Consider the following 23366-nt stretch of genomic DNA (forward strand, 5'->3'; position numbering starts at 1 on the left):
CCTTGCAACCCCCAGGAATTTTTAAAGAATGTTTGTTTTGTTTGTTGTTGTTGAGCAGCAGCAAGATGGTAACCTTCATTCTGTGAGTCTTCATTCAAGTCTCGCGAGATTTTAACTACTGCCCTTCGTTGCAGACAGTGTACTTTTACTGTCTATGTGTACGAGCCCTACTTGCTCTTGTGTGGGCAAATCGTTAAATATAAGAGCAAGTCAATGTGCCCTCTTCTCCAGAAGGTGGCGGACGCGACACACTTTGCTTGATCTGTTAGTGCAGAAGAAGAAACAGATATCAAACGACGATGGTGAGACAGCAGATTTCGCTTCCTCTATTTTTTTAAAAAAATGTCTTTTCTTTATCTTGTTTAATATATGCGTATGTATTTGTGGTTTAGAAATGAATTATGAATATTTAAAACTGTTAGACATTTGCCTCTATTGGAGTGTTTATTGACCGTAAAGCAGGAAAGTTAGCTTGTTGTGTTAGCTAGCGTAACGTTATACTCAATGTATTATATAAAACGAAAATAAATGCATGATTAATAATGTCAACACGTTATCCTTATTATATTCACCTATTATTAAACCTTGGTACTGGTATTAAAGAACAATTAGATAAATAGATGGCAAACTGTTAAATGCATGGTCGTGCACAGGCGTGTATGTGTAAACAAATAAGATGAATTATTTTAAAACCATTTACTAATGTTATTACCGTTTTGAATGTAAATGAACAATTTTGTACTGTATGTATGTTCATGTTATCTATCTATCTATCAATTTCTCTCTCTGTGTATTTATAAAGATAGATTTATTGAATAATTGTCATAAATTCATGAAACATGACGCAAAATACTAACTGCAATTAGTTCATAAGTCTGTGTAGGTGATAGACAGACATAATCAAAACATCAGGTGAAATAAATTTTTGGATTTTTACAGGGTCAAAGTCAGAGTGGAGGACAAGGACCTGGTGGAGGGAAGAAAGATGACAAAGTGAGTATTACTCACACACACACAAAACCTATTTGCTATAATAGGTTTATAGCATAAATTACTTACTATTAAGTAATTTATACCAGACTGATCATTCATTTCTGTGCACTGAATTTCAGGATAAGAAAAAGAAGTATGAGCCTCCCATTCCCACAAGAGTTGGGAAAAAGAAGAAGAAAGTGAAGGGACCAGATGCTGCAAGCAAACTCCCCCTGGGTAAGAAAAACCTAATTATACCAAACCTTTCGAGAGGCTATTGCAGAGATAGAACATCTAACATCTTAACATCTACTTAATTTGATTTAAAAATCGAATTAATTACTTGAGCGAATAGTTATTTATTTTTCATTGGCTCAAGTAAAAAATCTAGATGTGAATCATTACCCTATTTTTTTTTTTTTTTTAATTGGATGAATAAAACGCTTTGCATCTTTGTTTTATTCGCACCAACAATATTTGATTTTTACATATAGGAATAATTTATTATGGCATACTTTTTAGTCTCACTGGTAAAGACCTTTTTTTTATTTAAAACCAAATTTAAAACTAAAACAAATACTGAATGCTGATTAAAAAACATCTTATAGAATGTGTGTTGATTGTGTTGTTTGGATTGTAGAACTATGCAGTTGTTGCCTTCAATTTCACATGGTTACAGTTAATCTATTCATTTAAGGCCACTTTGTAGTTTCAACCCTAATCAAAAACAAAAGCTAAATGCTGATGTCTGTACCATCTATGTTTGTATTAAATGAAGGCTACTTACTGTGCAATTACTGGCGTTAATTTCAGATGGTTATGCTTATTGTTTTCAATAGCCAAAAGCCAGTTATGCATCTTGTTTATGCATACTTTCTTGTTTGTTGCTTAAAGAAAAAAAAAATCTGAAATCGGAATCGGCCAGTTTGCTTGTAAAAGAATCGGTATCGGAATAGGCCATGAAAAATCATGATCGGTGCATCCCTAGAAGTGATCTCTAAAATCATGAGCTGTCATTGTCTCTTCCTTCCTCAGTCACTCCACACACACAGTGCAGACTGAAACTCCTCAAACAAGAGCGAATTAAAGACTATCTGCTGATGGAGGAGGAGTTCATCAGGAACCAGGAGCAGATGAAACCTCTGGAGGAGAAACAAGAGGTCAGCACATAATTGTCATATTATATTTTATTAAATTTGTATATTTAACTTTGTTTTTATTTTGAATCAGAAGAACCATAGTTTGGTTCAAAGCACTAATAATGGTGTTTTGTTTACAGGAGGAGAGATCTAAAGTGGATGATCTCAGAGGGACGCCCATGTCTGTGGGCACTCTGGAGGAGATCATTGACGATAATCACGCCATCGTGTCGACATCAGTGGGCTCCGAACATTATGTCAGTATTCTGTCATTTGTCGATAAAGACCTTCTAGAGCCCGGCTGCTCTGTGTTACTGAACCACAAGGTTAGTGAGCCTCGAAAATAACTTAACTGGCAAGATAAACTGGAAGATAAATAGACATTGATGTTGATTCACTTGACTTAATTTTACTACAGAAGTCAATTTTATTCCTGAATTTTGAATCTTAGTTGTCAAAAATAACGTTATGAAATTGTTTTATTAATTTATGTATTCAATTTGAATTATAGGAAGGATGCTTTGTTATTAATTGTTTGCAGGTTCATGCAGTAATCGGGGTGCTGATGGATGACACAGACCCTCTGGTGACTGTAATGAAAGTAGAGAAAGCCCCGCAGGAGACCTATGCAGACATCGGAGGTCTGGACAACCAGATTCAAGAGATCAAGGTAATCGATTAGCCACCATGAAATTAATTTAATTTCAAAGTGGCTAAAAATGGCAAAAAAGTGTTAATTTTATTTTTGATTGGTTTATAAAAATAGGACATGCATTGTATTCATTAAAATAATTTATTGAAATATGATTTTTAGTGCCGTGATTAGGGTGTGCTCACACTAGGCAAAAATTACCCCCAAAGCCTGGTTCGTTTGACTAGTGTGATCGCTCCATTTGGCAGTCCCTGACTCGGTTGGACAAGAGCGCGGTTCAGTTATATATAGATCAGTGAGCGCTAACCACACCAGAGCGCAGATCTTCTGATACGTGCTGCATGATTGCGTGAATATTTCTGAGCGGCAAAAACTATAAATATGTAAAGCAATGTATTGTGAGAGGGACGTGTGTTGCCGTGTCCCATACTACTCAAAATAATAAACCATGAAGTTAACAAAACGATTCACTCCACTGCTGAGCAAACGCTTCTCTGCTGTCTTCACGTGCCATCGGAAACTTGCTATTTCTCATTTCTGAAGTCATGATTATGAGCTCATTGCATTCTTTTGTTAAAAATAAAAGTGGACAGTGGTTTGTGACTGCTGATGCTTTGCATGAACTGATACTGATCGTATCCTGCACAAGAACATTAATCAGGACATTGCATGAAATCAAAATGGATTCTAAGGCATGATCAACCTTATGCATTTATTATTTTAGGAGTCTGTGGAGCTTCCCCTTACACATCCAGAGTATTATGAAGAGATGGGAATAAAGCCGCCTAAAGGAGTCATTCTGTATGGTGCACCGGGAACAGGTCAGTCTGAGTCTTAAAAACCAGTTTGTATCTGTATGTTGTCATTTTCTTAGCATAGGGTTTGTGTTGATGTTATGTATTGCTGGTGTGCAGGCAAAACTCTTCTGGCAAAGGCAGTGGCAAACCAGACGTCTGCCACCTTCCTGAGGGTGGTGGGCTCAGAGCTTATTCAGAAATACCTGGGTGATGGTCCCAAACTAGTGCGAGAGCTCTTCCGAGTGGCTGAGGAACATGCTCCGTCCATTGTCTTCATAGATGAGATTGACGCTATCGGCACAAAGAGGTAAGTATTGAGGGTTTTGTTAAAATGTCATTAATCCTGTGATGCAAAGCTGAGGTTTTAGCATCATTACTTCAGTCTTCTCCTTCAGAAATCATACTATGCTAATTTGCGGTTCAAAAACATTTCTTGTAATTATCAATGGTCAGATCTTTTATAGAATGTCTATACTATTATTATTTTTTTATATATATATTAGCTGTCTTTACTGTCGCTTTTGTTGAATTTAATACATCCTTTAATAGATTGCACTTGCACTTCCTCTCTCAGATACTTCTTGCTTCTGCAAGTGACATCACTTGCACTTTTTTTTTTTCTCTCAACATATGACAAGAGTAGCCAGGTGGTGAAAAAAGAAACTAAATTACAATGTCACTTGCAGTTGTCACTTGCACTCTACACTACCTGCAACATCAATTGCAATCCACAGAAATGGTGCATGTTGCCAATGGAGATTAAATGATTAAAACAAATTTAGTACTATAACGCACAGGGTCCTGCAAGAAAAAGACAAAGACCTGCAAATCCGTGACCTCAGAGTATGAACACAATGAGCGTTTGCAAACGCAAGTCTCTCGTTAAGAGTTTTCCTCCAGTAGAAATCCTCAAACACTTCATATGGCTTAATGTATTAAGATGCATGCTATTATATAAATATCAAATTCAATATACAGTTTATTAATATAATAAGGATAAAGACCAATCTCAATATGCTCCTCTTGATTATTAAAATATACATAACTAATATGTGCAGGTGAGCTCAGAATAAATGAAACACGCAAAGCTCTTTTATATCATTGTCTTTGTACATTAAGCTATATTACGTGTTTGCAGCAAAACCCTTTGGGGTTTTGGCAGCAAAAGTATTACTTTTTTATATTTACACATTACACACCCTTATTTACCCAATTTTCACTCATAATAATAATAATAATAATAAAAAGAAAAGCTGTTGGTAGATTTTTAGACTAACATTGACAAAATATATGTTATGCTGTATAAATTATAGTAGCTATGCGATATATAATTCCACTATAAAAAAAACAAAACCTTTATCTGTGGCCTCAGGTGTGTGTATATTGTGTACAGACTAGATTGTTTTTATTATAAACTGTGAAAACAGACATTTGGATGTTGTTTCTCTGCAGGTATGACTCTAATTCAGGAGGAGAGCGTGAGATCCAGAGAACAATGTTGGAGCTGTTAAACCAGTTGGATGGATTTGACTCCCGCGGAGACGTTAAAGTCATCATGGCCACTAATAGGATTGATACACTCGACCCAGCTCTCATTAGACCAGGTGAATTAGTCAGCTTACGGTTTATTTCTGGTGTGCATTTCACATGCTAATTGAATTTAAGTGGACTAACAGGCCAGACACAAACGTCTGATGTCACAAACATTAGTGTGAGAGTTTCCTTTGTTTTAAAATGCAAATAATTGAATGAAGCACATTACTTAAACCTTGTCCAAATACCCACACTTGCGGTCTTTGCACTTAACTACTTCTATGATGTATTTCCTGGATTTGGCACAAGTGTTGAAGACCACAAGTGTATGTCAAACTTTTCATTACCTGAGGAGACACACTTATAGTATTGTAAAAAAGTTTTTACATAGCTTTATTTTAATTGTAAATACTTTGCATTTTAAAATCAACTTCTAAATGTCTGTTCAGTAGTCCCCGTAACTTAACTTTAATCTGTAGTGCTTCTAAATAAAGTGATAAAAAGCAGTTCCAAATGTTGTACAAAATAAATATACTAATCGGTGCAGCAATACAATGTGTAGCACTTTGTTTCACTATTAAATTATATGTAATATCTAATTATTATTAATATTTAACTTGCATTAATTCTTGTGATTTATCTCCGAAACATGATGCATGATGGAATACACTAAGCCTTGAATACCGCTCTGGATTTAGTGTGCATTAAGGGCACTGTGCATTAGCGGTTTTTTTTTTTTTTTGCGCATTTCTTGTCGCGTGCACGCTCTCTCAAGTGGTGAAGACTGCAGGTGAGGGTATTTGGACAAGGCATTTTTAGACTAAAATTAGGTTTCCTAATTTTGTGTTTCCACAGGAAGAATCGATCGCAAGATTGAGTTTCCACTGCCAGATGAGAAGACTAAGCGCAGAATCTTTCAGATCCACACTAGCAGGATGACTGTTGCAGATGACGTGACTTTGGACGACCTCATCCTGGCTAAAGACGACCTCTCCGGTGCTGACATCAAGGTAGCATCAGAGGGCCCTTTACTTAAATAGATGCATAATCTTATGCAATTTGACTACAAAGAAAAACATTGTCTTGCAGAACAAGATAATGTGGTTCATTTGACCTTGTCTGACTAATTTACAATTTTAATTTAGGTTTAATAGACCCCAAAACTGAACATATCTGCCATTTATTTATTGACCCTAATCTTGTTCACACCTGTGTGACGATTGTTAGTAAACAAAGAGTTTTCGTTCCCATTGACACCCATTGTATTTTTTTTTGTCCCTACAATAGAAGTCAATGAGAACCAAAGCTGTTTGGTTACCAAAATTCTTCAAAATGTCTTTTTGTCTGTTGCATCGAAGAAAGTCATACAGGTTTAGAGCAACATTAGAGTAAACAATGGAAGAATTTTCAATATTCACTATTCCTTCATTGCCTCTAAATATTTATTAAAACATGAACAAAGGCCATGAATGATTGAACAAGTTTGTACATGCACTTCATTGTATTTAATGTTGAATTTGTGTTTTTCTTTCAGGCCATTTGCACCGAGGCAGGGCTGATGGCTCTGAGGGAACGCAGAATGAAAGTTACTAATGAAGACTTCAAGAAGTCTAAAGAGAATGTCCTGTACAAGAAGCAGGAGGGGACACCAGAGGGGCTCTACCTTTAAAAACAAGTCATAATACAGTCTTACACTTTTCGTTTTTGTTATGTTAACTCTGATTCATGACTTAACCCTCTGTTAATTTGTGCTCAATGCCAATTAAATATTTCAGTACCCTGAGTTTCTCTGAGCCTTTACTGAATTCTCTGACTATTAAAGCCTGAGATCTACCTGTCATTGGTTTGGATTATTTTGTGGAACGTTTCATACCTATTTTCTACTGATGAACTTAAATTATTACAGAATAATTACAGAGCCCAAAAATGTATTTTCAGTTTGGTCTGAAATGGTTTTGAAAAGTCTAGTCATTGCCTGTAAGCTTCACATTTAATTAGTGATTTTCCTATGGCACGTTTTGATGGTCTCATTAGTGTCTTTTTTTGGTGTGCACGCAACACACAAGTTAAAAAAGATAAGCATGTCAGCTGTGAGATGCAGGGCTGATAATATAGACTTTTTGTTTTTTAATATACTCTCGTTTTAATGATCTATGTCATTTTATAGTCTGTGCCTTTTTCATACTGTTTTACACAGTTTATAATTTCCCCTGGGTTAGTAATAAAAAAAATTGTTGTCAGGTTTTGAAACTTCACTCTTTAAAACCTGGATTAATGTAAGCATTTGCATATTTATTGCCTAATAATTGATTTGTTGAAGGCTATAACATAATTACATAAGTCTCTTAAAGGGATCGTTTGTTTTAACACAAGGGAAGTTTGTGTAACACAAAAGAAAATACTTTGAAGAAAGTTTATAATCGAACAGTTGCTGGTTCCCATTTTTATTTTTAATTTCTATTTTTTCTCTCCAAGGAATTCAAAGGAGACCAGCAACTGTTTGGTTACCCATATTCTTCAAAAATAACTTCTTTTGCATTCAGCACAAGAAACTCATACAGGTTTGGAACAAACATTAGGCTACATTTTGAGATATAAACTGAAATTTGCCCCGCTACAAAAAAAGCACATTGACTGGAGAAGTAATAGAAATTCAGTAGTCAAATGTGGCAGAAACCCAGGTTCTGTGTTGTTAAACAACTTCCCATATAATTCTAGAAGCATATTGTTTGATTTGTAATGCTTTGGCATGAGTGCATTTAGTTTTTTTTTTTTTTTTTTTAAATAACCTTTCAGGGTTCTCGTGTAGTCTAAAAATGTCTAATTTGAATTGCAAATAGACCAGGTATAGCAATGACTTTGCTATTGCAACATCCTCACATAAAACAAACAGCTGCAATGAGCATTTCTCATATGAGCATGTGTACTTTGTATGTAGAAAATCACACGTTTTGTTTTGAAGTTTTATAATGGTTTCATAGTTGGACATTCAAAACACTTAGGTCTTCAATTTCACCAAGTTTGGTCTCCACCTTATATATATCAAATATACCATAGTGTAGCAGAACTATTACATAATTTAAAAAAGAAAATAAAACATGAGGAAGTGAGAAGGACTGGACACAAATATAGGAGGTGATGAGATGAAAACGGGGGAAAAACAAACCAAAAAATCTGGTTATATTAGCACTGCAAAAACACTCCACAGATCTCTCCTAATGTTCACTTTGGTCTACATCAAGTCTTTGAATGTGATGACAAGAGTTTTGGAAACAGTGGAAAAAAAAAACATGCACTGAAAAATCTGTGGCAGACATTTAGCAAAAGACAAACGGCACACACAAATACACAACTGAAAGAGTGAACGGACCACATTAAAAAAAGAGCTGAAATAATGTTCCCTTCCAAAAAGGGCATGAAATCTCATCCAATGGACACCGTAAACTTGACACATGCCTCTTTTCTTTGCAGTGTAGTTCAAAGATGGGACAACAAGAGACGACAACGTGAGTGGAAAGCATTCATTTCTATGGCTCACAAACTATTATTCAGATAAATACAGAAAATCTGTTAGAAATCGAGTTAAAATGTCCACTTGCGTTCTCCTCATAACGACCAGGTGAGGAATGACGGCTTTATTTAGAAAAGCAATTGTCACAGTCATACGTGTGATTCGTATATAATGCTCGTTTTCAAACTTATAGTGAATTATGTTTTAGTAATCTCAGTCTAGAGTCACGCTACACAAATAGAAATAGACATCTGCTTCGGTTCTGTTACAAACCGAACCGGACGTTTTAAAAAGGGTGCTTGCTGCAATTTACCTATTTAAATATCTTTTTCTCTCCTACTCGTTCCTCTTTTTCTTAAATCACTACAAGCTTTGAAACAGCAAATTTAAATCAACACAAACAAAAGCAAATAACATAATCTGTAATGACAAATACAATCATGATTGCATTCCTTTATTTTGCAACAAACCCAAATTAATTGGCGTATTAGAGACAAAAATCAAAAAGGAAAGCTGGGGTTCATCTTTCGGTCGGGGTTAGAGGTGTGTGTTTGTGTGTTTCTGTGTGGCGGGGAACGCGAGAGGGACGTATTGTACGTTAGTGTCCAGTAATGCAGACTGTTCTTCACTCATCTTCATCCTCCTCTTCCTCCTCTCCGTCGGAGAGAGTTGGACAAGCGGCAAGCTGCCGGTAACCATCCAGCCACTTCTCCACCATTTGAGTGACAAGCGGGTGGTTCCGCCTGGAGCGCTTCTGCATGGCCACCAGAACCCCGCCCTCTGTAACACAGCAGTCCATCCACTGCCTCAGCATCCGCTCCTGCTGCTCCTCCGTCCCCATCTGATGGACATGCAGAGTAACCAATCAGAGAACACCTCAAGGTACATCAACAGCAGCTTACAAACACATGTATTTTCCATTCAGTACACAAAGGTGGTAATGAAAACAGTTAAACTAATTACCCATTTTCTTGGCAGCAAAAAAAAGTATGATGTTGACCTTTCTCTTTGGAGTGTTACATGTTGTTCGTGAATAGATAAGATCCCTAAAGTAGTGAAGACTTAAGTCTCAAACCCAAAGAGATATTCTTTATAAAAGTTAAGACCCGTCCACTCCCCCCTAAAATGGCTTGTTGTAACACGCCCACGTTTTTTTTCATACACTGGTCAATTTCGAGATTTTTGGCTATTTTGTTTCAACAATTGCCCTCTTTTAGACTAGTGAAAAAAACCCCATCTAAACTACACATTTAAGTGTTTATTTAATTACTTTATTACACTTTTGCCTCTGTAGATTTAAATGACAATCAGTGCTGTTTTACTATTATGTAGGGACTATAATTAATTTTATTAATATTTATAATTTTTATGTTTTACATTTACATTTTTAGTTTTAGATTTCAGTTTTTTTGGTAACATTTTACAGTAAGCGTACAATAGTGTTTTTTCTTTTCTTTTTTGGGCTGTTGACAGTATTTTTATTATTATTTATGGAACGATAAAAAGAGATATCCAAAATATCCCCTCTCTCTCTAAAAAAATAAAAATACATCAACAAAATGAAACCCAAATTTTGGCTTTATGAAAAAGATTCAGATTTCTGTTCTGAAAATATATGAAAATTAGCCCATCCTTAGTCAGTCAATGCATCATTTGCATATTTAAACTACATTTTAGAAAACTTGTTATGCAAAACAATTGTCCTTATGTATTATGATTCATCAGCTGGGGAAAATATCTGTTAGTTAAATGCTTTACCTTATTCGCCTGTGACGTCTTAAATATAAATAAAAAATGGCTAAAAAACAACCCAGCCTCCACACACAATAAAAAAGACAATCCATTTGTATATTTTGAAGTGTAAACAGGCCTTCATAACTATTCATGTTCTACAGAGTGCATTGATGTCAGCAGAGCTGTTCTCACCTCTTGTGCTGACAGAAAGTGAATGTGCAACAGTTTTCGCTCGCTGTCAACCAGCGGCAGGAAAGTGACCGTGACATCATCATCTGTGTTCAAGTTGGCGCCCGCACCTCGATTATCGTAGCCATCGTTCTCCATGGCAACCAAGGCGGAAAAGTGTCCGCGTGTGTAACCCAAGGCGATAGGGCTCTTCCAGCAGAAACTCTGCTCCCATAACAGAGGCAGGTAAACACCTACAAGATAACAGCCAAAGCAAGCAGTAATTACAGAAACTGTGTCACTGACCCTAAAAACCAACACTGTGTTTGCAGTCAACAGAGTGTTGACAGATATATGGATTGTTTCTGCTGGCCGTTTCAATAACAGCCTGTCAGCCGCAGATATAATAGATCACACATTTCTTGGTTGACGTGGCCAAACAGCCCAGAGAATAATGCTAATGTGCTTACACTAATCATCCCTGTAAGTACTGATAAAATGATTATAATCGTCAGATATATGCAGTGACAAGCTCTTTATAATTAAATCAACACTTCAGCCAAGTCAATCAGTTGGAAGAGATTTGGATTTTTTTTTGTAGCTGACAACTGAACCTATTTTTGTGATTTACTGAAGGATGATACATATATTCTGTTTCTAAATATTTTTTTGAGTAAACCTTCCTTGCATAAAAACCTTTTATATTAATGTATGAAATATGAATATATAAATTATATATCACATTTGAATTTATATATACACACTACCACTCAAAAGTTTTGGATTGGTGTGATTTTTAAAAAAAAAAGTCTCTTTTGCTCACTAGCAGAGTCGCAGCATTTATTTGATCAAAAATACAGTAAAAACTGTGTATTATAACAATATTTACATCAATTAAAAGAACTGGTTTCTGTTTGAAGATATTATAAATAGAATTTATTCCTGTGATGCAAAGCTGAATTTTCAGCAGCAATAACTCCAGCCTTCAGCGTCACATGATCCTTCAGAAATTATTCAAATAATTTGCTGCTAAAGAAACTTTTTATTACCATGTTGAAAACACTTATGCCACTTAATATTTTTGGGGGGGATTTTGTGTGTCAATATGGACCAAAATCTTTGAGGAATGTTTCCAAAACCTTGTTGAATCTATGCCACGAAGAATTAAGGCAGTTCTGAAGTCAAAAGTGGGTCCAACAAGGTGTACCTAACAAAGTGGCCAGTGAGTGTGTGTGTATATATATATATATATATATATATATATATATATATATATATATATATATATATATATATATATATATTATACAATAAAACTTAATGACTTTTGAACAGTAGTGTATATATCTGTCTATATGGATAGTGATCGTAGGCCAATCTGTCCTTCTAGAGCTGAGAAGCAGCTGTTGCAAATTGAGCAAACCAAATAAAATGGAAATATCTACACACTAGCGTAGCACACTTAATCACAGCTCACCCTGAAAGCGTGTGTATCCCAGCGTCTCTCCTCTGAAGCTCTTGTAATATTTCACACCGTACACTATGATAGGCCTCCGAAGGATGTGTGCCAAGACAAACACGTGCGTCTGCTCTAAACTCGCACCCGGCTGCAGGAAGATGATACAAGAACAGAGACAGAGAGAGAGAAAGAGAACCACAATAAATGATAAAACAACTGGTTTGTTTTACTAGAGAATCCTCAATGCTATGTTTCCCCAAACTCATCTGAATATTTCATTATAAGAAAAATAATTCAATATGAAACAGCTAATGCAACTCATTTTACTTTCATAATCTAACATTGATATTCAATAATCCATTCAAAGCCGCCAAAAATAAAACCTTTTAGTTTAGAGTTGGACCAAATGGTTAAATCGTGATAAAAGCATACAAAGAAAATAATTTTGTTTCTTTGGAATAACAAACACTGATGAATTATTCACAATAACAAAAATGTGTATTTTGAATGTACATATAGTCAGTTTTAATGCCATGTTGACTTTACGCACAATGTAAGTGCCAAAATATTCCATAGATCTGTATAGAAACAACCGACTAATGGAAACAGCGCTATTAAAAGTGCTCATTGCTCAGACATCTGTTCAGCCCTCATCCTCTCGGGTGGGATGCATGTCTGCGTATGCGTTTCTGTATGAATCAACTGCAGCTATCTCAGTAGGTGGTGAGATCCGAATGTTTTCTCATCTGGTTACTTACCTGACTGGCTAATGACAGTATAAAGGCCCAGTCCTCCTGCCACTGCTCCTCCCGCAGAGAAAAATGCAAACCGAAGCTCTGGGAATACCAGGACTCCCACTCTTTCCAGCGCGTGTAGAACCTGGAACACAAACATTATATCTGTGATAAAATTCACAGATGCAATTACACAGATGTGAATAAACCCAGATGCAATTAAGCAAAGATAACAAAAATCTTTTGCTGAAGAAAACGTGTGCTGCCACATTTGCAAAACAATACTAGGGTGTTCTGGGTAGTTAACATGACTCAGGGTCTTTAAAGTTAACTAAAACAGAGTTTCTGCAGGTTTATGGTCTATGACCTTTTTAAGACCAAGTAAAGAAAATGTGAGGAATAAATTGTATGGAAGACAATTCTCCAATAAAGTTTCTAAATGTAAATGTCTCGAGTCAGCATCACTTCAAAGTTTGAAAATACAACTTCCAACCGATCTCCATTACTTACTTTTTACCAAAAAGGAGGAATTCCTTGAATACATCTGCTCTCCCAAAAAGTAAATTATAATAATAACTTTTACTGTAACAAAAAAAAAAAAAGTTGTTCTTCCTTAGTATTTAGTAGTATTAGAAGTATAGTATTTTTTAGTAATAGTAGTATAGTATTTTTGTCTTGTTTTACAGTTCAAATGTCTAAAAAGATACATTTAGTTGAGAAGCAAAAGAACTGGTCTAGTTTTATGAGAAAATGATCAAAATGAAGTGAGTTTATGATTAAAACAAGAAAGAAATATCTGCCAATGGCCTCAGACAAATCAACTTAAAGCAAAAAAAAAAAAGTTTTTACACCCCATTGAGAAATACTTGAGGCAATCTGCAACAAAACATGGTTTGGGTCGACGTTTTGTCTTCCAGCACGATGGCAACTTAAAGCATACCTAATTTCTGGTGTAGAACTACCTCCAAATGAGCAAAATAAACATCCTTGACTGGTCTGCACAAACCCCAGACTTGAATTCAATAGAAAATCTGTGGGGCTCACTGAAGACCGGAGTCCATGACAGGAGATCAACAAATCTAGAGGAGCCTGAGATATTTGCTAAGGAGGAATGTACTGTGACTCCTCAGGAGTCATGCCTGAAACTTGTTGAGAACTACAACAAACAACTAAAGGCTATCAAACCACAGAAAAGGGATACATCATTGACTATTAACATCAGAGGGCTATTAATTTTGGCCTGTAGACTTTTTTCATTGTTGGTTATAATTTTGTTTCTATTTAAATTACAAACATTCCAAGCTTCCTATATACACTATTATGTTAATGTTTATTATGCTGTTATGAAAAAACTTCTCTCTGTTAAACAGGAATGGTTAAAAAAAATAATGATTTATTTTTAGGGGGCTAATAATTTTGTCTTCAGCTGCAAATCTCAAAATTCATGTGTTATTCTATTAATGTCCAGTCTTACCAGTGAGAGCAGTCGTGCAAGCTATCGTTGAGGCTTTTTCTCAGGACAGAGTCTTTGTCATAAATCCCCCATGTGGCCTGTAACACTGAATCCAGAAGGCAATCTCCAGCGGTTCGGTTCCACAGAGCGTACAGTCGGCTGTCCAGACGTGTGCCCAGCTCCAGAGACCAGTTAATGATGGGAGACTCCTCTTCCAGCTCTGAACACCAAAATAAATCAGTTTCTCAATGCGTTTCTTCGCACATCCAGTAATACATTTTGTAACTGCTAGCTGCACGCTGCTCTTCAGGGATGCAACAGAAATAGACCAGCTAAGGCATTTTCTAGATCAGATTCTTCTCAATTGATGGGCCATGACCCAATAACAGGACATGGGCTTGTTCTGATACTAAATGCAAATAAAAAAATTAAACTAACTGTATAATGGGACAGCAAAATCAAATAGGCAGATACATTTTTAAAAGTTGGGACAAATTATGCAAGGTAAAAGAAAACACAACCCCTATCAATTAAATACGGGTTAACTTGCAAACAAGGCCAACGCTGTGCCGACCACAGTTTACCATCAAAATATCCATTGTCCTGAAGTAGAACTAGTTGAGGAACTCAATGTTTTAATGTGCTGCCCATTTTTATCAGGTTTAAACCATAAAATAAATGCTGAAGCGTCACCTTTTTGTACATCTCGATCCAGGACCTCATCGAACAGTTTTTCTTGAACATTTGGGGGAAGGTCCTCAATATCTATAGAAGAAAATAAAAAATTAAGACACATTATGGATTTTTCTACCACTTTTACACAATGCTCATTACAAGGTATATATCAGGACACTTTTTGCATAAATACATTTCACACCCTATTTATTTATGTATACTCACTTTCATGAGGGTTATTATAGTTAACTAAAACTATAAAAAAAAATCATTATTTGAAATAAAATGAACTGAAATAAAATGAAATATTAAAAATCTGCTATTTTCTAAAGGTTGTTTCTTATTTAGTTTAACAATGTACTAAAATAACTAAAACTAAAATTGATTCAAAATAACAATAACAATTATTATAGTATCAAATATACTAAAACAATATTACTTTTCATTAGGTTTATATTTATTGGTTGCAACATTTCACAATGTATTCAATTATTTCATGATATTTTATGTTGTCCATCACATTTTATGTCAAGGTGTATTTCAATTTATATTTCATGATGTTTTACATTTTAATACTTATTTGATGTGATAATCACATTTCAATCTACATGGTTAAAAAACTTTTATGCGTTTATGCTTATATGTGACCATGGACCAGAAAACCAGTCATAAGGGTACTTTTTTTTATCAGATTTTTCAGAATTTTTCATCTGAAAGCTTTCCATTGATGTATGGTTTATTAGGATCGGACAATATTTGGCCGAGATACAACTATTTGAAGATCTGGAATCTGAGGGTGCAAAAAAATCTAAATACTGAGAAAATCACCTTTAAAGTTGTCCAAATGAAGTTCTTAGCAATGCATATTACTAATCAAAAATTACGTTTTAATATATTTACTCTAGGAAATGTTCAAAATATCTTAATGGAACATGGCCTTTACTTAATATATTAATGATTTAGGGGATAAAAGAAAAATCAATCATTTTGACCCATACAATGTTTTTTTGGCTATTGCTACAAATAATTAATACTGTTTTTGTGCTCCAGGGTCACATATTTCATTATACTTTTATTTACAACATTTCATTATATATTATAGATCCCTTCATAATGAAGAACTAAATTGCAATGTTTCTGGTATCAAGAATCAAGTATCAATCTTAACATCTTAAGTGGATTTTAAGGTAAACGTTTATTTAGTATTTTCTTTTTTTTTTACTTTATTTTGATTTAGTTAAAGTTTATTTTATTTCAAGAAACAGAAACTGTTTCATGGTTTCAGTTTAAGTTAACTTTAATAACCCACTTGGAATAGGTTTTTGTGACTCATGTGGTCTGAATGCATGAGAAGGGAAATATTTTTGAGTGATCACCTGCTGGTAATGTGAAGGTGACGAGGTCAGTGAAGAAGCAACAGGGAAACTCTCCTTTACGCCTGTGAAGTGCTGCCGCCACCTCTCTGCGGATCTGTTCTGTTAACTCAGGACACACCAGAGCCGGTATACACTTCGCCGTCTGCTGAGACACCTGAAGTACATTCAGAAATATAGAATCATTTTACAATATGAGACGACTTCTCTCCATTTACGCATGTAAAAACTCTGACCTCCGTGAGCAGCACCGCAAGCATGTCTTGTCTTTGGAAGCGGATGGCCAGATGCACCAGAGTAAACCCAGCATCGAATGCAGACGAACGGTTGAGAATCCGCACCTCGTCTGTGGTTAGCTGACGTGCGATATCACCGCCTGATGACTTGTACGCCTCCACGGCAGCCAGATCCCCCTCCACTACACCTGATGAAAGTGTGCATTACATATGAGTAGGTTGACTTCCTCTTTCACAGCTCTTTGAAGTTGCAGTATAAATTTCAGATTCACTTCCCATCAGACCTATAGGAGCTATATGTATTTCCCAGAAGACAGTGGCGCTGCTTTAGAGATCAATGATTTCATACCCTGATGCAGGAAAGCAGAGTGCTAACAGAAGTGTTCCCTAGTACCAAAGCCCACGAGACAAAATCAAACCATGCGTATGCAAATCATCTCCCACAGGCTTCGTGATGAAAATAAAGGTTTGATACCAGTTGATATCAAAAGATTCAGCTTTGAATTTCAGCTTCACATCCGGTAAAACATGCCAATCAAATAGTGAGCAAAAGGGAGAAGATATTGTACAAAGTCTCAAAAGTCACAACTGATAATTCACGTAACAATATATAACAAGGTCAACACTAGTAAACTACATAAAAATACTTATAGAGAATTTAATTCACACGAGTTATTGCTCATTTAACTACTTTTTAAATCAAAAGCATTAACATTTACAATTGTTTTTTTTATTATTTAACATTTTCAAAGACTATTAAATGCTGAAATAATATATTTCTCAATATTGTTCAATATATTAGTTTCATGTTTGCTACTGGATTATTGTTCAGAAATTCTTGTTGTACAGTGTTACCATAATGTCAATACATTATGAAAGGTGATATTTATTTTAATATAAAAAAAATTAGGTATATGTGCACTTCTGTTCAAAGGTTTAGGGGTATGACTTATAAATTAATATAAATGAATACTTTTATTCTGCAAGGACACATTAAATTGACAAAGTAACAGTAAATAGTTATAATATTATAAAAGATTTTAAATAAATGCAGTTCTTTTAAACTTTCTATTTGAAATTCCTGAAAAAAGGATCACAAAAAATATGAAGCAGCACAAATGTTTTCAACATCGAAAATAATAAGAATTGCTTCTTGAGCAGCAAAACATTTCACATAAAGATGTTTGATTAAAAAAAACAAAAACAAACGTTTCACCAAACCACCAGCTGACTAAAAGACATTAAGCAAAACTGATGTGAAGTTAGTGAGGAGAAAAGCTCCTGCAGCATCTGAGTGCAGATATTACAGACACCCAATCTAATGCAATGATATTTTCAAAATGAATTTTAAGTGTTCAAATACATTTTGGGGAAATTGTATCTAGCACTAATGGGGTTCATTTCTCACCAGCGCAGGCGTTCAGGAAGAGCCAGTCGTTTCTCCGCATCCTGTTCCGGATCTGTTTGAGTTTTTTAAAGTCCGCCTCCTGCTCGTTATCGCTACCCACCGCTCCCGACGCCAGCTCGATCTTCACCTCCGCCTGCCCTTTACACGTAGGTGGAGAGAGTTTCCTCTGTCTGCCTCTGCTCAGCCCCCCTCCCCCCGCTGTCCTCAGCTTATCCCGCTCCTGCTCGTTCACTATCGACGGGGACGTGGCGCTCTCCGCCTCCGAATCCTGCTGAGGCGCCTCGGGCGAACCGCTGGGTTTGGGGTGGTCACAAACCACACACCTCAGACTCTTCGGCCAGTTCTCATAGGTGCAAGCCGAGCACGGCCAACGCTGCGCGTGCATGTTAAGCCGATTCCGGTCGTTATACTCCTCGCACGGATCTGAGGTGATCGGAGTAGGTCTGGACCCCGAGTCCGATGTCTGTGGTGCTTCTGACGGACTGAGCGGGCCGTGTTGGGAGCCCTGCTGCCTCTGACTGAGGCACTGCGTGCAGCGGATTGCGCGGGGCCAGTTCAGATAGGTGCACATTTGGCAGGACCATTTGCTGCTGGTCTCAGGCAGCTCATCGGCGATCCGCACCCGAGGCCGGGCGCTGGAGTCAGGGCAGATGAGCTGTGTGGTGCAGAGCTGCGGGTCCAGGCTGGAGCTGCTCTTGAAGGGTTCCTCTGTGATGATGGGCGCGTTGTGCCTTTGGGCCCGACACATGGTGCATTTGATGGCGGACGGCCAGTTCTCGTAGGTGCAGTACTCGCAGCTCCACTTCAAGCCAAAATCTGTCATCCTTGCTCGCGCCGGTCACCGTAACTGATCGCCCCCCCTCCCTCCCTCCCGCCGCTCCTCCGTTCTTTACCTGCTTTCACTCGCTCACGCTCACAGCACCTCCAGCTTCTCCTGCAATAGTCACAGACAGGCAAAGTTTAGTTCTTGCTGGGGAAAGAGCTATGTGGATTGATAATAGAAATGATGTTGATTTACAGTGGGATCCAAAGGTCTCAGAGTAAATAATGCCTTTTTAAAAAATATATTATTCAGCAAGGACATATTAAAGTAAGACAATTGTAATATTCCATATATATCAATATTCTTGAGTGGCAAATCTGTATATTAGAATGATTTCTGAAGGATCATGTGACACTGAAGACTGGAGTAATGATGCTGAAAATTCAACTTTGCATCACTGGAATAAATTACTTAAAACATATATAAAAATATAAAATATTCCTTTTAAATTCTAATAATATTTCACAATACTATTATTTTTACTTTAATCATACCGACCCTAAAACTTTGACTGAATTGTATAACACTATTTGGCTTGTCCCCTTTGCTATAATTTGATTTAATCCACAAATTCTAAAAAAGAACAAAAACCGATAATTCATGTAATGCAGCAAGGTCTGAGAATGTTCCAAGAGCATCTTGTGTTTCAATGGACCTTTTGTACAAAGGACTTACATGGTCGATGTCACAAATTTGCTTACATTTGATTAGTGACCTAGAAATAGTGCAGGCTATTTTCACATTTACCATTTTCTTTAATTGTCAAAATCCTAAATTCAAGTCACTTACAAATTTGAAACAAAGGTTTTTCTGAAGTACCAGGTAAATATCATTGCATAAGAATATGATGATCTATGGTAAATACAAAAGTACCATCTAATACAAACCAATGCATTGCAGTTTCCTTTTTTAACTGGCTTGGACTACTTATAAATGTCCATGCACTTGATCAAAATAATGATGACAAAAAGCATAAAGGTTGACAAAATAAACATAGCATTGAAATCAGCATAAATCACAATGAGCCCTGATAGCATACACGACAGTGCATGTATATTCTGTGCTTTTCTCAAATCTCTTTGGTAGGTCTTTTCATTCACATGTTTCTCCCTCTTTGTGAATGATCTTAAGCTTTCCATTTGCTACTGTACTAAAAAGCACAATACAATTTATTCTGAAAGGTTTTTTATCAGGACTCTGGATTATTCCTCACAGTCCTAACAGGTGGACAACGACAGATGAATCCAGCTCACTGGGGCAAACGGTCACATCCTTTGACCTACATTCCTACACTCTCATTTGGTTATTAACATTCGTTTAAAAAAAATAAAAAATTAATGACGGCCTAGATTTCCTTGACTATGGTGTTAACGTTAACATGGTACTGTGATAAAGATGGTAATAATGTGGTCCTGAATGATTCACATACACAAACCACAGAATTTACATGACATTTCAAAGCATGTCAAAGAATACCATGGTATATGATATGCAAATGATATATACAATATATATATACAAATGGAATAAAACAAACAAAAAGCCAGTTACTGAAGACAAATTAATCAATAGTCAAAACCAAAGCATTATATATACTGTAGTTTGAAGTATCATATAGGCCTATTTTGTTTGGTGTAACATAATATATATGATAATCACTCAGAACCATCTAATACTATACTTTTTATACCTCACATTTTATATCAAAAACTTTAAGACAATATAGGTTTTGCCTTACGAAATTAGGTTAAATGTTTTGAAGGGGTCAAAATCTCTCATTTTGGATAGTGAGCTGTCAAACTGCTGGAAGCAGTTTCTCGGTAGGTTTTTGACACAAACCTCTTTTTACACGACTGGAACCGGGTTATAACGGTGAGAGGAGTTTATATATAACGGGCGCTGGAAATGGATTGTGAAAGCATTTCCGCCGCTATAACGTATCCAATTCGAATGTATCCAGTTCAAATGTATCCAGCACAAACTCTGCGCTGATACATTGTAAAAACACTCTCGGCTCGCTTCGGAATTACACACCAAGGTGTCGATTTTAGCCGAATCACAATCTGCACTGTAAATAAACACAAACAGCTACTTCTGTTCAGATTGTACACTGTCTATTGACATTTTCACTTCCTTAAAATGACAAATAAATTTTAAAATAAATACATTAATAATTATTTCAAAAATATATATAGGCGAGCATTTTAGGAAACTAAAAAAAATTCATTAATTTTCCCTGTTGCATAAAGTGTTACAGTGATTTTTTTTTCCCACACAGAAATATCAAGGCCCTTACCTGTCTTTGCCCTCCACACTTCAGTTTGCAAACACTACCGTGCCCGAGTTCGCTCTTCTGCAAACCGAGCGTCTGTCCTACCGAAACCCAATCCGATCGGGTCCAAATCCAGCTCAGTACCGAAAATCTACGGCGACAGCAGAGCGATTCTGCGGCCGAACTCCCATGTTATTTATCTCCCTCCCTCTGAAACCCAAAGCGCCACGGCGATCTTCGGATCAAAGCGGGTTTTAGTGGGTTTTAAATACCGGAATTCCCATTTCGGTTGCCGATGTGACTGGCTCTAATGGCGGCGGCACAAGAGCGGGGGGTAAACCAAAATAAACCTACTCCGGAGATACTGGTAGGAGGGATATCACCTGGATCAGCGGGCACGTATGATTGGCTCTCGCTCCGTAAACACCGTGAAAACCAATGAGGGCGCATTTCTTTCGTTAAAGGGCTTCACGGCATACTTCCTTCATGAGCAATAACAATCAGGAAACTGTCTCTCTTGGTCCGCCATGTTGGCTCTAAGATTATCAGGGATGGAATATTAGGTTTCACTCTGGAGGGGAGCCAAAATGGAGTGTGTTTCGTGTGTTCGTCTCCACTGCCAAGGCCAGGGGGATGATGTCATCGTTTCAGAAAGATCTACCGCAGCATCATCTGCAGTGACATAAGGGCAGTTTTTCAATGAAAACTAAAATAGAAGAGTTGACAATATAGCCTCAGGGCCGTTAGATTTTTTTGCGTGTAGCTCTTTTATGTCAAAACAATAAATGAAAGGCCCGGTGGTTGGTTTTAGCTGAACATTTAATTCCATGTAGGCTACTAATTTATTTTTTAGACTAGTTTATTATATATATATATATATATGTTATAAAAAAATGAAAATGAATAATTTCTTCCTACATTTTTTATATATTCTGATTATAATACTTTTTTTGTCGATGTTTTTTTCGTAACTTTTTTAGTAAACATTCTTTTATAATAAAAAAAAAAAAATTTTATAATTTAGGTTTAGGTTAGTCATGCTCAGGGAAACTACACCCTTTCATCAGCAGATTTTCTTGGTTCGATCGATTAAGCAGAATAGACGAATGAATAGCCTGTTTGGTTGCATCAAAGGTAAAGCGCAACTTTGTCGCCATCCAGTGGTTTCATAAACTAATGCAAGTGTTTTGATGAGACGCACTAGTTTACTTTTTCAATCTAAAATGAAAATTCCGTCCAAGAATAAAAAGTAAAATAAAATAATGTCAAATTTATTTTTTAATACATGTTATAATATATCACGTATAAATGTTTATTTACACATGAATATATAGTTATAATAGTATATATTACATATGCATTGAAACATTACTTTTACGACTAGTAAATGTTAAACATACTCTTCAAATTTTGCTCCAAATAATAATTTTCTTTTTAAACGTCGTTATTTAAAGATAATCTTCCTCTCTTAAATAGCGTCGGTCACATGCCATTTATTTACTTACTTACGAGTTCTAGGCAGTGCCTCCACGTCGCTCTGATTGGCTGATTGCACTGTCATCGCGATAAAGCCCGCCTATCATGTTTGTACTTCAGCAGGTGCTTATCTTGCAATGGGCGTGAATGCGTCTAACGTGGTTAAAATGGTTGGATTATTTACAAAGTTAGCACTTTATCCACTCAGACATCCTCTCTTTTGGTCATGTCCGAACCGAAATTAAATTTAAATGAATTGTAACACAAAATTACATGTGAATGAACCAGTTGTACCCGAATAAATCAAGGCTGCACCTTTGCCACCATTATTCCACACCTGCAGTGCTGTGTATACCGAGGATTTGTTGTCTAATGATGCGAAAATAAGGTGACTAATAATAATAATAAATAATCCGACGTTAATGGCAGTAAATAATGAAAATAAAAAAATAGGCTATTCTTGTTACTGTATTATTTGGTTAGGCCTAATTATTTGATTTAATATTGAAATGTTACCCATAAACTTGATATTTTGATATAAAACACTAATAAATAACAACAAATTATATAAAGAGCAATATTAAATCGTATTTTAATATTTATAGTGTAAAGTGCTGTTCCATATTACTTTAACTGTTTAAATATTGAAAATGATCATTTGAGACCATCGCTCTACCATGCTTCTAAAAAGTTTTAGTAGGAAAGAAAAAAGTCTATTTTGAGAGGAACACGAGGAAATAAGTAAAGAGCTTAAGGAACTAATTCTATATATTAAATGCCATTTAAAGTTACAAAATACAAAATCTGTGTATGTTCCTGCAAAACGACACCCCTCTCTCTGATGTAGTGCATCTGTTTTCACAGTTCTGCTTCCTCTCTGCTCTGTAGCCACACCCACCGGGGGCCCCACAGCTGAGCACCACCCCTCTCCAGCCAATGGCAGCGCAGCAC

General features: G+C 36.2%; 2 protein-coding genes across 2 annotated transcripts; one reads left to right on the forward strand and one right to left on the reverse strand.

The window, feature by feature from the left end:
* The first annotated feature begins 203 nt into the window (after positions 1 to 203).
* On the forward strand, positions 204 to 6933 carry psmc1a (proteasome 26S subunit, ATPase 1a). The gene is made up of 11 exons (XM_059519911.1): positions 204 to 302; positions 940 to 993; positions 1113 to 1209; positions 2008 to 2132; positions 2252 to 2437; positions 2653 to 2781; positions 3488 to 3584; positions 3678 to 3867; positions 5013 to 5164; positions 5949 to 6103; positions 6628 to 6933. The coding sequence occupies exons 1-11, from the start codon at positions 300 to 302 to the stop codon at positions 6760 to 6762; spliced, it is 1323 nt and encodes a 440-aa protein (XP_059375894.1). The 5' UTR covers positions 204 to 299; the 3' UTR covers positions 6763 to 6933.
* Positions 6934 to 8042: 1109 nt separating this feature from the next.
* zranb1b (zinc finger, RAN-binding domain containing 1b) lies at positions 8043 to 21383 on the reverse strand. Its single transcript, XM_059519912.1, has 10 exons — positions 20964 to 21383; positions 17845 to 18778; positions 16437 to 16624; positions 16204 to 16357; positions 14846 to 14917; positions 14174 to 14372; positions 12724 to 12844; positions 11984 to 12113; positions 10531 to 10760; positions 8043 to 9445 (listed from the first exon to the last, which is right to left on the reverse strand). Exons 2-10 carry the CDS (start codon positions 18665 to 18667, stop codon positions 9230 to 9232), a joined length of 2133 nt encoding a protein of 710 aa, XP_059375895.1. The 5' UTR covers positions 18668 to 18778; positions 20964 to 21383; the 3' UTR covers positions 8043 to 9229.
* Positions 21384 to 23366: the final 1983 nt, after the last annotated feature.

The sequence above is a fragment of the Carassius carassius genome, chromosome 32 (genome assembly GCF_963082965.1).
Source record: "Carassius carassius chromosome 32, fCarCar2.1, whole genome shotgun sequence".
Lineage (NCBI taxonomy): Eukaryota > Metazoa > Chordata > Actinopteri > Cypriniformes > Cyprinidae > Carassius > Carassius carassius.

Coding starts and splice junctions, on each gene's coding strand:
- psmc1a (XM_059519911.1), top strand. Junction 3,868..5,012: donor GACGCTATCGGCACAAAGAG/GTAAGTATTGAG, acceptor GTTTCTCTGCAG/GTATGACTCTAATTCAGGAG. Junction 5,165..5,948: donor CCCAGCTCTCATTAGACCAG/GTGAATTAGTCA, acceptor GTGTTTCCACAG/GAAGAATCGATCGCAAGATT.
- zranb1b (XM_059519912.1), bottom strand. CDS start 18,667: ATGACAGATTTTGGCTTGAAGTGGAGCTGCGAGTACTGCACCTACGAG. Junction 16,625..17,844: donor CTTCCTGAACGCCTGCGCTG/GTGAGAAATGAA, acceptor CACTTTCATCAG/GTGTAGTGGAGGGGGATCTG. Junction 16,358..16,436: donor TTGCGGTGCTGCTCACGGAG/GTCAGAGTTTTT, acceptor AATGTACTTCAG/GTGTCTCAGCAGACGGCGAA.